The 16,987-nt window shown below is 47.8% G+C and overlaps 2 protein-coding genes across 8 annotated transcripts in view; one reads left to right on the top strand and one right to left on the bottom strand.

The window, feature by feature from the left end:
- RTF2 (replication termination factor 2) overlaps positions 1–16,987 on the bottom strand; it is a 41,428-nt gene that overhangs the window by 7,505 nt on the left and 16,936 nt on the right. The window lies entirely within an intron of this gene.
- LOC115509943 (beta-1,3-galactosyl-O-glycosyl-glycoprotein beta-1,6-N-acetylglucosaminyltransferase 7-like) lies at positions 1,081–14,327 on the top strand. Of its 2 annotated transcripts, XM_030309353.2 has the most exons (4): positions 1,081–1,904; positions 7,987–9,013; positions 10,120–10,215; positions 13,384–14,327. In XM_030309353.2, exons 2-4 carry the CDS (start codon positions 8,047–8,049, stop codon positions 13,605–13,607), a joined length of 1,287 nt encoding a protein of 428 aa, XP_030165213.1. In that variant the 5' UTR covers positions 1,081–1,904; positions 7,987–8,046; the 3' UTR covers positions 13,608–14,327. The 2 variants fall into 2 exon arrangements, with proteins under 2 accessions (XP_030165213.1, XP_030165214.1); XM_030309354.1 differs by lacking the exon at positions 1,081–1,904 and having other exon boundaries at positions 7,958–9,013.

Below are 16,987 nucleotides of genomic sequence, written 5' to 3' on the forward strand. Positions count from 1 at the left end.
CTCTGCTTATAAAGTAACACATAGTGTAAGTAAAAAAACACCCGTATTTTCCTGCAAATGCATTTTTCTATGTGTACAGTTACTACACAGCTGACATCATGCATTTTATTTTTTTTAAGTTTATTTCGAAAGAGAGAGAGAGAGAGAGAGAGAGAGAGAGCGCGCGCATGCACAGAGGAGGGCCGGGGGTGGGGGGGAGGGAGAGAATCCCAAGTAGGCCCCGCCTTGTCAGTGCAGAGCCCAATGTGGGGCTCGAACTCATGAACAGTGGGATCATGACCCGAGCTGAAATCAAGAGTCAGACGCTTAACTGACTGAGCCACCCAGGCACTCCAATCATGTATTTATCTTAAATTTGCTTCCTTTTATCACTTATAACATAGATGTCCAAAAAATGGGGAAAATAGATAAATCATAATGCATTCTCAGAAAGGAGGAGCAGACAATTATTTTAGAGTTTCTGACAACGTAGAAAGTGGTTTATGATGCAAGAAAAAGACTACAAATTGTGTAACCATATCACCTCCGGATATTACATTTTTTCTAAAGCACTGGGGGAAAAAAGCCAGTAGGAAAGTGCTGCGGAACAGAGGTAGAATGACGGGTAATGTGCTGCTCTATCTGTGTATTCAGAAGACAAACAAACGGAAGCCGTTCCTCAGTCACTGTCCTTCCAAACGGCATTTGCACTGAGCAACCGATGGCGTGCGTCTCTGGCCCAGAAACCCCACTTGTGGGACTCGCTTTGTCTCCATCACAGAAGCCTGTTTCCCGTAGCAGTACTCTGGGGAGTGTAATAAATGAACATGTACCTGTGTGTGTGTACTGACTTTTAAAACAGTGCTTCCCTCTGTCACGTCTGACCGAGTACATCGAGCTCAAGTGTCTGGACACGGGCCAGGGGAGAAGTAGCTACCGTGTACGATTCCCATCTTGGCGTCACTGTTTTTTTTTAACGTTTATTTTTCATAGAGTGCAAGCTGGGGAGGGGCAGGGGCGGGGGGGGGGGGAGAGGATCTGAAGCGGGTTCTGTGCTGCCAGCAGAGACGTGGACGCGGGGCTCGAACTCACGAACTTCGAGACCATGACCCGGGTCGAAGCCAGACGCTTAACTGAGCCACCCGGATGCCTTGGCTTCACTCTTCTTGATAGATCTGCCTGTCTGTGGTAAGCCTGAAGAGACAGCAGCGAAAGAGAGAAGCTCTGAAACCAGAGAAGGGGAAGGGCTTAAGGGCACCGGCATCCAGCAGCGGAGAACGGAAGCGGCACCGACGGCGGAGCGGTGGTACGGCCCCCCCGGAGGAGCCGGAGGACAGGGACGGGGCACAGGCTCGCCTGCATCCCTGAACTCAGGCCCTCTGGAAAGCGGGGCTGAAACACCTGGATTGTTCCCAACGCTATTCAGGAAGCACCCAAGATTTTTAAGCGACTTTCATTCATCCCTTTAATGAAAAAGGATCGGATAACCAACTTTGGCCTCCTAGTTTTAAAAGCATTTATGGAATCTGACCCACGACTGCCAGGATTCTACCCGGCTTTCAGAACCCCAGCATCACTCTGCGGCCCTTCATCCGGACCAGGTGTTTATGGCCGTGGTCTCCTGTTTTGTGAGGCAGCGATCCAGTCCTGAAGAAACACTCAGAGAAGCAAACGTGACTTTTTCAAGCTACCGGTCAGAATCAACAAGAACAAAATCCTCCAGGGACGAAAGGGTAACGAAACCTGCCAAGCAACTCTGTTCATGTGATTTAAGCGGGAGCCACGGGAAGAGAAGCAACGGACGGAAGAGAAAATCCAGGCTGGGCACGGACACCGCCAGCGTTTGCAGCCCGTGAACATGAGAATGGCTTTTGGAAAACGCTTCGTTAACTACACACAGATCACAAATGGCAGACGCTGAGTAGGTACGATTACTAAAATGTTTTTCCTTGCTTCCTCTGTGGTTTTTTAAAACAGAAATATTGCAATATCAGTAACATTTTTAGGGGCACCTGGCTGGCTCAGTCAGAGCATGCGACTCTTGATCTCAGAGTCATGAGTTCAAGCCCCACGTTGGGTGTGGAACTTACTTAAAAAAAAAGGAGTACCGGGGTGCCTGGGTGGCTCAGTCGGTTAAGCGTCCGACTTCGGCTCAGGTCATGATCTCACGGTTTATGGGTTTGAGCCCTGCATCAGGCTCTGCACTGACAGCTCAGAGCCTGGAGCCACTTCTGATTCTATGTCTCCCTCTCTTTCTGCCCCTCCCCTCCTTGCGCTCCGTCTCTGTCTCTCGAAAATAAATGAATGTTAAAAAGTATCAGTAATATTTTTATTTTTATTTTTTGAGAGAGTGTGCACACAAGCGAGCGGGGGAGAGGGGCAGAGGAGAGAGAGAGAGAAACCCAAGCAGGCTCTACGCTCACAGTGAGGAGCCCGACACAGGGCTCGATCTCACAACTGTGAGATCATGACCTGAGCCAAAATCAAGAGCTGGACGCTCAACTGACTGAGTCCCCCAGGCGCCCCCAGTCATATTTGCAAATGCAGACGTAGCAGGCGTCTTTTTCTCTCAAACAGTCCTTACTCTTCGTTTCAGCCCAAGACAGCAGAAGTGGAGTCTTTTCAAGGATGCGATTAGAGTTTTAAATTTAAAATGCCACCATCTGTTCTTTCCTCACACGGGAGACAATAACCAAGTCGGCCTCAAGGCCATGTCCAAACGCTCAGGCCTCATTTTGAGCCCAAACATATTAATGTTATTTCTGTTGTAGTTTTGAGTCGGGTGCCCTGAAATGGACTTTTCCTCTTTGTATCAAAGCGGCTGGAAAATGTACGCATGTTGTGACTAGGACATCTATGTTACTGGCCAGTAGGACAGTGTTCAAATTCAAAGTTACTCTGCTATTGTAAGTTGAAATAGTTTAAGAAAGCCTAATGTTCTAACTTGGGTGTTGGGCATCATTCTGAGCCCAGAGACAACAAAAAGATACCAAATTTTTACTGCTGTGGCTAGAGTGACATTTTAAAGACAAACTTGCAGTAAATGGAGAGTGTTGGCAGGCGTGGTCTTGGGGGTCAACACTAAGCGCCCCAGTCCTGCTCAAGCCGAGTACCTCCCCCAGCCAGGCTCAGTGGGGGCTCCATCTATCTGCTCCCGACCCCCGTCCCGGTGTTCCTACGGGACCGCATCGTGAGTCCAGCAAACGGAGATTAAATCATTTAATCTGGGTAAGCTAATGTAAGTGCTCTAAAACAGTAATATTCTAGAACATACAGCAAAATATTTTCAGTTCATCTTTAAACATGCCCATTCATTATGTTTACCCACAGAAATTATCTCTGTAAAACAAAAACAAAAACAAAACTAAAAGAGTTCGTTTATACAGGATGTCAACTCCCCTGAAAAGTCTTTCCTATTATTTTTTTAATGTGTATTTATTTTTGAGAGAGAGAGAGAGAGAGAGAGAGAGAGAGAGAGAGAGAGACACAGCGAGTGAGCAGGGGAGGGGCAGAGAGAGAGGGAGACAGAATCCAAAGCAGGCTCCAGGCTCTGAGCTGTCAGCAACAGAGCCCGATGTGGGGCTCAAACTCATGAAGTGTGAGATCATGACCCGAGCTGAAGTCGACGCTCAACAGACCGAGCCACCCAGGCGTGCCCCCCCCCTTCGCCCCCCGGAAAAGTCTTTATAATAAATTAGATCCCGTCCTAACAAATTCAAAATGACTGCCCTTAAAGAAAGTGTTCAGTGGAAACGCATGATACCGAACCCGTGCTGCTGACTTTTGTTTCTGGCTGTTAAGGCTCGCTGTGGGGTGGGGAAGGGGGGACTGTGGATGGATGAAGAAAAGAAGAAAAAAATGTACACACCTGGTCTAATAATTAGGGCAGTAACATGTTCTGAAATAATTTCTCGGACGTATTCTATGCTCGGACAAAAACATACAAAGCCACACAATTCCATTCTGAGAACTAGAAGCAAATCATCTGTCACTATGTGGAGTCTAGCATTCTATAAGGGAAAACAATTTAAAGGCCATCCTTAACCACAACTTTGGTAACGATTTCTACTGGGAGAGACTCTCCACTATCCCTTGGACGTCGTGTGTCTTCAGTGAGCTCAACGCGTGACCTTCACCAGCATCGCGCCTGGTGTGGAGGCTACTTCGCTCTGCTTCGCACTGAGCACGTGGGGCACACACTGCCCACCGCAGGCTCTGGCGACGGGGCTGAAGGATTTCAGGGAACGTGAGGCCCAGGGAAGAGAATGTACGTGACCGACAGAACGCTCCCTCGCACGCACAAATTAGTAAGTTTAGCAACCATCTGTGACTTCGGTAACACGTGAGCAAACAGGATACTGGAGCACTAAAAATGGGTCTGGTCCAGACCAAGAACCTCCTGCCTGCTCCCTAACACCCAAGGATAGCTACCCCTCTTTCTTAAAGCCTTTGAAGTGAATAAACATCTTGAATATGACTTTGTGTGGAGGAAAAAAACGGCTCGGAAATCAGCAAGACTGCGCTTTTTAATGAGCTCGTGTTCCCCACGGTTGAGAAACACCACTTGCGTGTCCCGGAAATGAGTTCGGTGGGAGAAGAGTCACGTGATAACAATTCCACTTTCATTATGGCAACAAAAGCGGACTTCACATTAGAGACAGAACCGTCACAAGTCGCCAAGAATCAAGGCCGGGACACGTCCGCCACGCTGACAACGGGCACACCCCCAGCGTACAGAGGAAACGCCGGCACGCCCCAAGAGGTGACAGAGGTGACGGGGATTTCCGGGGTCCCCGCTGGATGCTGGTTAGAGCCACGGCAGGAGCCACGGCAGTGGGGGCTCCAGGGCCTTCATCTGGGAGGCTGGTCGGACTGCCTTTAAGAGCTTGTGGTGAAGCAGTGACAACGGAGCTCATCTGCCGGGGACCCTGGTCCCCGCAGCACGTGGCACGTAGGGCACAGCGGTTTCTCAATACCAGAGGGAACGCGAGCGGGAAGGCGGATCTACCCGGGCACCCGTGAACACGGCACTAACACCGGGAGGTAGGAAGGCGGCGGACGAACACAGCCCAGCTTGCGTCCCTGTCTCTGCAGAGGGGACATACATAAACCGCTTAGCCCAGGTATCGCCCGAAGGACAAGGGATTCCACGCGGGACCGGTCTTCATTCAATTATCATAAACGACTGAAAAACTCTAATTCCCTGTGGCAGAGCCATGGTTTACACGGGGTGTAATCTGTCAGTGGAGTGAGGCCAACAACATTTCTATGATGAAACCAGAATGTTTTACTTTAACCGCAAGCCTAGAAACAAAACCAAAGATGACAAGCCAGAAAACCTCCAAAACCTCCTCTCCATACTAAATGTAATAAACTATGGCACGTGGTTTCCCTTTAACCAGAATAAAATTTTATTTTATTTTATTTTTTTTAGAGACAGAGTGCAAGTGGGGGAGGGGGGCAGAAGGAGAGAGAGGGAGAGAAAGAGAGACAGAGAATCTCAAGCAGGCTCTATGCTCAGTGAGGAGCCTGACATGGGGTCAATCCCATGATCCCCTTGGGATCATGACCTGAGCTGCAATCAAGGGTCGGATGCTGACCCAGGCACCCCTAACCAAAATTATTAAAAGCAGGCAAAAGCTTTGATTTCATTTCAAGAAGGTATTTCCTCCCTAGTGAATTTCTCCTTTTATGATACAGGTTTTGTTTAGAGACCAGATATGAAATGTGTCAATTACAGTGAATACAGTATTATATAACTTATAATATATAATTTATAATACAGTATTATATAGTTTATAAAAATGTCTTCAAAATTACATCATAAGGTTTCACGTTTGGGGCAATCAACAAACATGTACCAAACTGGCACAAAAAAACTTGGCATATTTGGGCAGTGGCTGCTTTTTATTTTTGAAGCAGGATGGGTGAAAAAGAAAACCACAGGGAAAATAAGTACATTCTTTAAATTCACAGTCCACAATCAGCATTTACAATTTTAGCTCAAAGTTTAAGAGAAGGATAGCTCAAAATGCTGCCTAGTCACTGCTTTATCCCAATGGCATGTGAAATAATGATGTGGAAGGGAAGGGACTAGTGTCCAATCTGAGACAAAACACTGCTCAAAAGCAAACGGGCTTTTTAAAACACAGAAAAAACAGCAATAGGCAGAGATATGACTTTTTATGGAAATCAGGAGCCAGGATTTATAAGCAAGAAAAAAATAGTTACTGATAATGTCGACATCTTACACGATCAGTCTTCTCCCTAAATTCGAAAGGATGCTCCCTGCATGCACTAATAATTAATTAATAAAAAAATAATTAATCAAAACGCCTTGGGTCACCTTTGTTCCTATTAAACCTATTCGTGCATTTCTACGGGACCCCAGAAAGGCAACTAAATTATTACCAAATAATTTTATCAGGTAAAGACATCTTGTTTTTAATCAAGGAAGCCTTCTCTAAAAAAATTCATAAACTCGTTTCAACAAATCAAATTCTGTGATGAACAAATTCTCTTGATATATTGCTTCCTTTACTGGAAAGAGTTATAAAATGATACAGGATAACAGCATAAAATGAAGTCTGCATAACGCAGAACAGGACAGTATTCACGTCCAAAGTAAGTATTTGAGATTTCTTTTAACCTGCCAACGTTAAGGGCAGTAACACATGAAAACATGCTCAACATCCTGAGACATCAGGGAAACGCAAAGTGAAACCGCAGTGAATCAGCACCGTATACCTGTCAGAATGGTTAAAATGAATAAATCTGACCACGCCAAGCACGGGCGAGGATACAGAGCTGCTGGAGCTCTCCCACTGCTGTGGGCAAGTGAAACAGCACAACCACTCTGGACAGCAGTCGGCAGTTCCACTCTTAGGTATTTGCCCCCAGAGAAGCAAAAACGCAGGTCCTGTTAACATCACCCCGAAAGCCTGCTGATCTAACATTCCAGAAGTTTCTACCAAGGGCTATTTTTGTAAAACTGCCATTGCTCCTAATTTAGAATTGTGTTTAAAAGGAAGAGAACATCCTTCCACTAATCACCCTACTGTGCCAAAAGAAAGCCTTAATCAAGCAACCTCGTAATTATGAGGTTGCTGAAGCAGTCATCAGGATTTTCTGTGAAGTCAGTAAATGTGAAGAGATCCACAGTAGCGTTATGTATCGTAAACAGCTACTCACCGAGTGCCGCGTGTGGCCTGAGTCCCTCCAGGATGGCTGTACTCAGTTCTGACATCATGTTACGTACGGGTGAATACGCGTGGCCAATAAACCCAAGAACCACAGCAGATCTTTTACTTTTGTAAACCACGTTTTGTGGCTACCTTTTCAGTTTTCCCAAAGGCTGATATATTTCAATCATCTGAACGCACTGCTGTTAATTCTGCGTCAGCAAAAGTCACCTAACCAGCAACCATTACATTTTGGTACTAAGGACTATCCCTTTCGGAAGAGTTATTGAAACACAGAAACAAAACGTCCGCACGAAGACTCGCGCACGAAAGCTTACGGCACCTCGTCATATCCCAACACTGGGAGCAATTCCGTGTCCTTCCACAGACGAACAGATAAACGGACTGTCGCCTGCCCACGGGACAGCGTACTGCACAGCAATAAGGAGGAAAGAACGGTCACAGATCTAATGAGCTGCATGAAATCTCAAAATCATTACCCAAAGTGAAAAGAGGCAAAAAGTACAGTCTACAACTCTGTTTATATGGTTCCAGACCACGCAGCTGACGTACAGAGACAGAGAGGGCACAGAGACTGCCCAGAGACAGGGTGCAGGGCGGGTGGAGTGAAAGGGGCACAAGAAATCTCTGGGGGGGGGGGGGGGGGGGGGGGGGGGACATGTGTCCTGGCGATAGTGGTGATGGTTTCGCGGGCACGTACGTCTACAAAGCTGAGCACACTTGGTGCTTTAAATACGTGTACTTCGGCAAAGCGGCAGGCTGGGGGAGAGTTATGCCACCCTGAATCTATCTGTTGTTCTCCTAGGAAGCCTAGAGGGAAAGAAATTCAAGCGGTGGTGATAAGAAGGCACCTGGAGCTGAAGACATGAGCCAGCTGCGGGCCACGAAGCCCGGACTCCTCGTGTGCACAGCTGTGTGCGTGTGCGTTTTTCTTTATTTAAGGGATCCACCTCCGGAGGAACCAGAGGAGTCCACCTCTCCAGCAGCGGTGGAATGTGGCTTTTATCCAGATGAACTGTGTTCAGCTTTATTTGAAGGGAAAGAGGCCGCCCCCCAAATTGCAACTTTTTGTAAAAACCCTCATGGTTCTCAAGTACTTGCTCACTTGCGCCCACCAGGAAACTGCTCCAGGATTTCCCAGGAGGTGCATCTCATAACCAGACCCTTGTCTGCAGAAGAGGGCAATTTCTCTTTGGCATATATCGTAACTACTCACAAGGACCTGGCTATGTTTGTGCAGCTGCTCAGGTCTATTTATGTGCCTCAAAACCTTTACTGTATTCATGTTGACAAAAAGGCCCCAAAGAAGTATAAGAGTGCTGTGCAAACCCTGGTGAACTGTTTTGAAAATATTTTTATTTCATCAAAGAGAGGAAGAGTGGCCCACACTGGCTTTACAAGACTGCAGGCAGATCTTACTTGTATGAGAGATCTGGTCCGTTCCAAATTTCAGTGGAACTATGTCCTTAACCTTTGTGGACACGACTTTCCAATCAAAACCAACAAAGAAATCATACGCTACATCAGGAGCAAATGGACTGATAAAAACATCACTCCTGGAGTAATCCAACCACCACACGTTGCATCCGAGACAAGTGGAAGTCGTCTTGAATTCACCCCTGAAGCAAGTATCTACGGATCTCCAAACAGGAGATTCAAAGATGAACCACCCCATAACTTAACAATTTATTTTGGAAGCGCTTACTACGTACTAACGAGGAAGTTCGTAGAATTTGTACTGACGGACATCCGCGCAAAAGACCTGCTCCAGTGGTCCAGAGACGTCCAGAGCCCAGAACAGCATTACTGGGTGACTCTGAACCGACTGCAAGGTAAGAACATCCAGCGATACAGCGTCTGTTCAGATCAGAGGCAACAACAGATGCTTATTCGTAAGTGGAAATTGTATTTCACGATTTACCATGGCTTGGTGAAGGGGTCTTTTGCAAGACCTCTTCCACTTAGGGGAGTACGGGAGGGTCTTTAGGGGTCTCAGGTTTGCTGAGAGACGGCCACGCGCCCAACCAGCCCGGCTGCTTTTGTTCCCTCTCCAGAAAGAAGTATGACCAATATCTGAGCACAAATCTTCAGAAACTCCTTCATTTCTTCATTCACTTATTAAATACCGCTGGGTACCTACGAGGGCCAGACATTGTGCTAGGGGCGCTTTTAAGAATGGAAAACATTAGGGGTGCCTGGGTGGCTCAGTAGGTTGAGCATCCGACTTCAGGTCATGATCTCATGCGTGGTTCGTGAGTTCGAGTCCCATGTCGGACCCTCTGCTGTTAGCACAGAGCCCGCTTCGGATCCTCTGTCCCCCTCTCTCTGCCCCTCCCCGACCTGTGCTCTCTCAAAAATAAACATTAAAAAAAAAGAATGGAAAACATTAAAAGTAGTAATTTTGGGGGTGGCAAACATGATACCTCAGGTAGGTTTTCTGAGAGAGGGAGTCTGATGTCCTCCCTTAAGTGGACTTACTTTCTCTTTGTATAAAGTTGATGTGGCTTCAAGTCTGAATGGTTATAATCGGTCCAGATGACCGTGCAAACACTGAATCCAGCAGAAATCGATTAGGATCTTAGTTTAATCGCTCCTATCCACTGAAAATCCTATTTTCACATCCCCTCAGAGGGCTGTTATGGAGAAACCCAACATCATCATGCCAAGGGCGCACTAGGTGCACTCAGGAAGTTACCAGGGATGGAGACGGGGATGAAAACGAAACCCAGAACACAAGACCTTGGCCACGGCCGCCGCCCGCCCCCAAAGCGTAGCCTTTCAGCAGATGACAAGCAAGCACTTGAAGCAGGGTTGGACTTCCCTCCACCTTTCTCCCACTACCACATCTGGGGTGGGGGGAGCACGGCCAGGAAGAGCTGGCACCCTAGGGCCGAGCAGCTGCCTGCCCGCTGTAATGCTCGTTCTGTTTCCCCCTTAGATGCCCCGGGAGCCACACCTGACGCTGGCTGGGAAGGAGACATTCGAGCCATTAAATGGAGGAACGAGGAGGGAAGTGTTCACGATGGATGTAAAGGTAAAACTCGAACCAAAGCAAAAGCAAAAGCCTTCCAATTTTATGAAAACTATACAACTGCTGCCTGGATAACATCGGGAGACGATCGTTAGCAGAAGGAGTGAAGGGATTCGTGAGTTTGCAATTACATGGGGCAATTTTTTTTTAAACTTCTTATTTATAATATCTAGACAGAAAAGCTCACAAATCGTTAAGTACCTGGGTTGATAAATTTTCACAAAGTGAACACACAACTCGGCTGCAACTGTACAGGTTTTAAGATAAAAATACACAAGCTGGCGGGTTTCTTCCACCCGCCCCTAGAACTCAAACTTAAACATTTATTTTAAAAAAGCTCTGTGTCTCCCTGGACCTCTACCAGAGCAGACAAGTGAGAAATGCAGGCGATCGATCGATCGACCGTTCCAGAGCTCAGAGGTTGGCAGCAAACTCTTGCTGAGGGGAAGGTCTTTCTGCTTTGCCCTCGGAGACGCTCCCTGGGAGCTGCGACTTCTTTTGCCCCTTTGTCTGGTGTCCCGGTGGTTTTAGTTACCAGGACAATACAGAACAGACTTGGGGTGGGGACGTCAGTGTCCCTCTTTGGTGAAAAGGCTGGAAAAGCGGCAGCTGACTGCAGACTCGGGCACAGCCACTGGGAGAAAATGCCTAGGGAGTGGGAGACCCAGAACCGGCCTCTGGTCCTGCCATTCACGCCTCCTCTCCCCACCGCTCTCCCCCCCCACCCGCGGCCCAGGGTGAGACGGCCGAGAGGAGCAGAGGTGACGGGAGAACAGTCACAGCACCATGCGGACAAGTCCGGTAGGGAGAGGTGTGAACGCTCTGGGAGCCCACGAGGAAAGAAAAACAAGGCGTCTGATCTTTACGGGGCCGCAAACTGTGCTGGACAGAGAAGGCAGGAAGAGCGGGGCAGACGTGTGTGCAGGTGGCTGGGGCACAGCATCCTCTCTCCCAGGCATGTGGCCTGACCTTTCTGTCTACACACAGCTTCTCAACCACCACAGAAAATACCGCACAGACGCAACCACTGATTTTAATAGCGCGTCTAGGCGTGGCCCCTCGGGCTTGAGTCACAGTAGATCAGAAATACAAAATCAACCAGGTTCACCCAGTTTCCCAGCCGTTTTAAAGGACTGATCTCAAAGAAACAGGTTGTAGACAAATTAAAAAATGTAAAACCCAATACCAGAGAATAACTCAAAGACCAGCAACTCCCGGGGCCATGTACACAGCCACTCTCCTCACAGGTACCAGGTCGGAAGGGCTGGAATAATTTTCTAGTGTTTTCAATAAATAGTTTAGCCATGATTCAATTAGGGGGCTCTTCACACAATAAGAAGGTGACAGTTACACAGGCTAAGAAGCAACCCTGGCCTTTCTTTAGAAAGCAGGGCTCACTGCCATTACACACTGGGGTTGACAAGACCGGTGAATAAATGCTCAGGAAAGGCCGGGGTCGGGGCTCAGATGCTTCCTGAAAACATGATTCACTCACAGAGTAAGAAGTCATGAAGGGTGGCTGCTACCAATAATACAGTCATGATTTAGAATTCTTATAACGACAACCTGAATATTTCAATATTCTGTAAATCTTAACAAAAATCACTGTTGCCCCAAAGCGAACACTTCAGCAAGTTCTTGCCGTTGCTCACTTCAGACTGCAAACTGTCCACTAGGAAAGCAGCGAGACAAGTGGCCGCCAAGAGTCAGCCCCCGCCTTAGGCCGAGCCCCGGCAGTGACCGGGGTAGAACCTTCCGGAGCCCTGCGCTGGGCCCGCAGTCAATCCTCACAATGACTCTCCTCTCAGGTACTCACTATCGTATTCACGCCTCACAGATGAGGAACCCCAGGCTCAGAGAAGTGAGGTCACCCCCAGTGTCACAGGAAGCAGCACAGGAAGTGGCAGAGCTGGGTCTCTAAGCAGGTGCAGCTGTCTGCTGCCCCTCCAGTGGACGAGCATGCACAGAGTGACGGTCGTCCTGCTGTCACCAGCAACAAAGAGTTTTGTTTACTTGTAATCACCCAAACGGCACGAACCCAACTCTGAGGACTTTCCACAGGCCTGTGCCCCCTTCCTGGCTCACATTCACGTGTATATACAGTAGAGACCATCCAGCTACCACCGAGGTGCAGCTGATTCTTTTTTCACTACGTCCTATGCTGTTCACGCAGCTTGTCTCCACAGTCGTACTTTTCACCTGGTTCAGTGTAATTCTATTGAGAGTCTGTGACACTGTGCCAAGAACGTCTACCAGTGAGAAAGATGTCAGTCGTGACAAGAGCCGCCGCTTACAGAGTGCTTACTCTGCTTGGCCCTTTACTAGATGAATGCGTGCTCACTGGGGGAAGGTTCTTTCCACCTTGTTCCAGTCTTACAAACAGCACTGGACGGTTCTACGCGTGCAGTTCCGCCCCTTTTCTGTATTTCCCTCAGATGGGCTTTCAGAAGTAGGATCGATGGGCTGGTGTGGAGAGGAAAGCAGGGCGGAGCTGAGCAGAGAGCAAGGTCTCCAAAGTGGATCGACCTCTGCCTCCCATGCAGACCGAGCGCTCACTCCTCTGCAGCGCTCACTCCTCTGCGAACCGGAGGTGGTAACGAAGCACCTTGCAGCACTGGCCGGGGGGTTAACAGAGAAAGAAGGAAGAGCCGAGTGCAGCGTCAGGCACCTAACGTGTGCTGCTGAGTTCGTCGCGAAGGAACCCAGCACTGGAGTCGACCCATGATTCCAATTTTAATGACTTCTATCTGTATCAAACGCTCACTCTGCACAGGCAAGAGAGGGCCAAAGCAATGCCACGTTAACACCGACGCAATTCCTGCAACCTCCCCACAACCAAGGAAAACAAACGTTCGTGGGGCCCAGTTCAGAATTTAGACTTGGCCCGGCAAATGCATGCTAAGACGTCTCCCCTGTGCTCGCGACTAACGAACATTCCACAGCGTCCCCTTAAACAAAGTAGCCGTTAAACAGAAAGAATGAAAGCGTCCCTGCCGCCATAGATTCAAAACCCAGCCCAGAAGCCCCAATCAGAGCAATCGCGGAGATCATGTTTAGTCTGACCTCCCGTGAAGCAGGGGCCTTCCCGATGACCTTGGGAGAGCATCACTTTTTGGTGTGAACGTAAACTGACGAGACAAAGGCACTAGGTTTTTGTGCTTCTTTCTACAGGGCGCTACGTCCACGAGAGCTGCGTGTATGGACCAGGAGACCTGCCGTGGATCATTCGGTCGCCTTCTCTGTTTGCCAGCAAAGTGGACTCGACAGACCCCCTGGTGGTCACGTGCCTGGAGAGGCGGCACAGGCTCCAGGCGCTGCGGCAGGCAGAGGTCCCTGCGGAGCCACACTGGCGCTTTCAACAGGAGAGTCATTTTAACACGACACGGAGCCGCTGAGCTGGACATTTGGAAGCGTCTGTGCTCTTACTGGCATCGCCATGTCCCTGACTTGTGATAAGAGAACACTAACCAAAGAAGAAAGAATGAGAACTGGTTCCTTGGTACAAGCTAGCCCTAAAGTGAACTCAGAGATACGCTATTGACAAGACTTGCCTATAAATCACAGGCCGCTCTTACGGCTTCGAGGAAGAAATCATGAGAGGAAAGGTGTTGCTCAAGGTCCCGTTGGGGGCTCCTGGATCAGCCAAGTGAGGTCGGACTCTGCCTCAGTAAACAGCTGCTGCAAATCGAAGCCTCAAGTTAGAATAAAAACAGATCTTGCTTTGAAGATACTACCGTGTATGAGATTCTAATCAAGAGCAAACTCTCACTGAAAACAAAACTCTGCTGATCTAAAACAGTGCTCTTTGGCTGGGAACCACGTAACTTTGTTCTGGTAATCCTAGAAAAATACAGAAGAGTCCACTTCTTTTGGGTAAAACGAAACTAATCCAGAGCTGAAGCACACTTCCTTAAAAAGGATGCTATAAGCTTCTGGAGTCAAGAGGCATTAATCGTACCTTCTGCCCTGGTGGGTACGTACTACGTCTGGTCTGACACCAACCACAACCACAGGGGGCTTTGGGGCATTTGAAATGTGGAGAGTATGCTTGGTTAAGTGACTTTTTGTCTTTATTTAACTTAAAAAATTTTAATAAACTGAAATTTTAATAGTCACATGTGGCTGGTGGTTTCCACATTGAACAACATAGGTCAAAGGCGGGAATGATCTTAATTCTCCCTACTCAACAGACTCGGGTCTCTAAAGAGTCCATAACTTTTTCATTGTCCTGTTGAGGATTTTCTGTATATTCTCTTTCTCTAAAAGAGTTCATGGCATTGTACAAGACTGAAAACGTACAACCATTAAGTGGCACCACATAAAACAACTAAAATAAAGAAGACACTAAAGAAATAAATGTATAATTCAAAGGCAAAGTCTAAAGCCTCGGGAAACTGAAGCTTTGCAATGAAACGAAATCAAATCTACTTAGTCAATGAAAATAGCCCTTGGAAAGCACGAAGCTAGATAGAAGGAAAAGAGCCTTCGAAAGCACAAATCAAATGTAACTAACCATAGAACATTAACATCACCATTTCAACAAACATTTCTTCCACCTCGATGCCTAATTCCAAGGAAAGCACATGCTGAAAATGTTAAGACTGTTAAAGACAAGGCCACCAAGAGCCCCACGACAGCACAGTTCTGCTTTTCTACACGTTTTTTCTACACAGGGCTCACGGGTGGTACCAACCAGCTACGTTCTGACTGCCTGTTCAGAAAGCTCAAATTCACCACGACTGTGTCCCTGTATTTTAGAACAGCTCACTAACAAGTTAAGTGCAAAACCCAGTTTTAGGGGCACCTGGGTGGCTCAGTCGGTTGAGCGTCTGACTTCGGCTCAGGTCATGATCTCACAGCTTGCGAGATCAAGCCCCATGTTGGGCTCTGTGCTGACAGCTGGGAGCCTGGAGCCTGCTTTGGATTCTGTGTCTCCCTGTCTCTCTGCCCCTCCCCCGCTCATGTTTGGTCTCTCTCTCTCTCTCTCTCTCTCTCTCAAAAATAAACATTCAAAAAAATTTTTTTTTTAAAAACCACCCATTTTTAAAAAAGCTGGTATCTTTCCAAGTCACTTGAAACATGAGCCTGCCTTCATTTCCCTTCAATGTCCATTCACAGCATGGTCACATGACTATGAGTGGGTCCAATACAGGCGTCTACTTAAGAGATTTGCTATGAGGAGGAAGCACTTAGAATTCTAATGTCTGACATGTCTCACAGATGAGGAAACTGAGGCACGGGGCAACGATGGGACTTTCCAGGAGCACACGGCTAAGCAAGTGCAGCTGGGACTTGGACCCAAGCAGGCAGTCTGGCCCCACAGTCCAAGCCCTTACTGTACCACCTCACCTCGTACAAAGACACAACGGACTCAAACGCAGAGCCGCCCTCAAAGGATCAGACGTAACAGAAGCCGCTACCTCAACAACTTACTCGAGTAACAGATAAAGTAATAATAATACAAGTAACTCAAAGGCACGGGGGAACGCAGCAGCGGGAGGTTCAGGGAGGGACAGGCTGGGTCGTAGTGGCGTGCTAGAGGAAGCGCTGGGAGCGAGTGGAAGCTGACAGGCGGGCAGCCACCAAGGCTGGGCCAGGCTGGCCAGGCCAACATGAAGCAGCAGCCTCCGCTAGCATTAGAACCAACCGGAAACTGCTGTTCACTTGGAGTCAGACTCTTACTGCATTCGTTTGTTAAGAACACAATCCAATCACAAGCAAAAAATGTCTGAATTATGCTGCTACAGACTGTGTCTTAAAGGTGATGCATTAATAGGGATCTTGAGATCATTTCTCTTTCCAGGAGTAGAATCTTCTTGCTAATATGTAGATTCTACCGTTCAATTTTCTATTAGATTTTTCTTATACGTGAAAAAGTTCAAGGCGGCCTGTGATATCTACCAGGCGGTTCCCTGAGGCTTAATACTTCTGAAGCCCATGAAGATGGCAGAGAGCTCACCCTAAGGAGGCCAGAGCCTGAAAAAAAAAAAAATCAACATCTGCAGACCACTTTTGAAGACACCCCTTCCCTAACATTTTCTCCCCTCTCCGTCCCACCTCTCCATGGAAGGACAGCAAAAGAAGGGCACCTGGCTGTCTCGGTCGGTGGAATACGCGACTCTTGATCCCAGGGTCTTGAGTCCAAGCCCCGTGTCAAGCGTAGAGCTTACTTAAAAATAATAATTAAAAAAAAAAAAAGAACCAGCATAAGTTTTTCTTCCACTTCCGGCCTCACAATATGCACAGCACCCCACTCACCTACCACAAAGGCTAAATAAATGAAGCCAGAAAATGGCAAGTCAAATGCTCCTCATCATACCTCCGACATCTACAGTGGGGATTCTCAAACTTCACTGTGCACGCAAATCCCCAGGGCGTCTAGTGGAAATGCAGATTTTGATTCCACAGGTCTGGGGAGGGATCCACAGGTCTGGGCCTGCGTCGCTTAAAAAGAGAAAAACAAAAACCTCCCAGGTGATGCCAATATTGCAGGACCACGGATCATGCTCTGAGTAACGAGCACAGAGTGTATTTTACAAACTGTAATTACTCCAATGTGTTTCTCCTTATTACAAGAAGGGAAGAACACAGTGGGGAATACAATTAGGTTTCTGGCTAGTGACTTGTTTACAGTGAAAACAAACAAAACAACCTAGCAACTACCCCTCTTCGGACCCTGCTGGCAGAAATCGAGTGTGCACTCCGTGCGTTTCAGAGCACAGAAGTAGAACTGTCTCAAACCCTCAGGTCTCCTCTAGCAGATCGAAAAACCAAC

Source organism: Lynx canadensis, chromosome A3 (assembly GCF_007474595.2).
Source record: "Lynx canadensis isolate LIC74 chromosome A3, mLynCan4.pri.v2, whole genome shotgun sequence".
NCBI lineage: Eukaryota > Metazoa > Chordata > Mammalia > Carnivora > Felidae > Lynx > Lynx canadensis.

What these genes read in the sequence shown, in the direction of transcription:
- LOC115509943 (XM_030309353.2), top strand. Translation starts at nt 8,047, where the DNA reads ATGAGCCAGCTGCGGGCCACGAAGCCCGGACTCCTCGTGTGCACAGCT. An exon ending in GACTCTGAACCGACTGCAAG is followed by an intron (nt 9,014 to 10,119) that starts GTAAGAACATCC and finishes TTTCCCCCTTAG; the next exon opens with ATGCCCCGGGAGCCACACCT. An exon ending in TGTTCACGATGGATGTAAAG is followed by an intron (nt 10,216 to 13,383) that starts GTAAAACTCGAA and finishes TTCTTTCTACAG; the next exon opens with GGCGCTACGTCCACGAGAGC.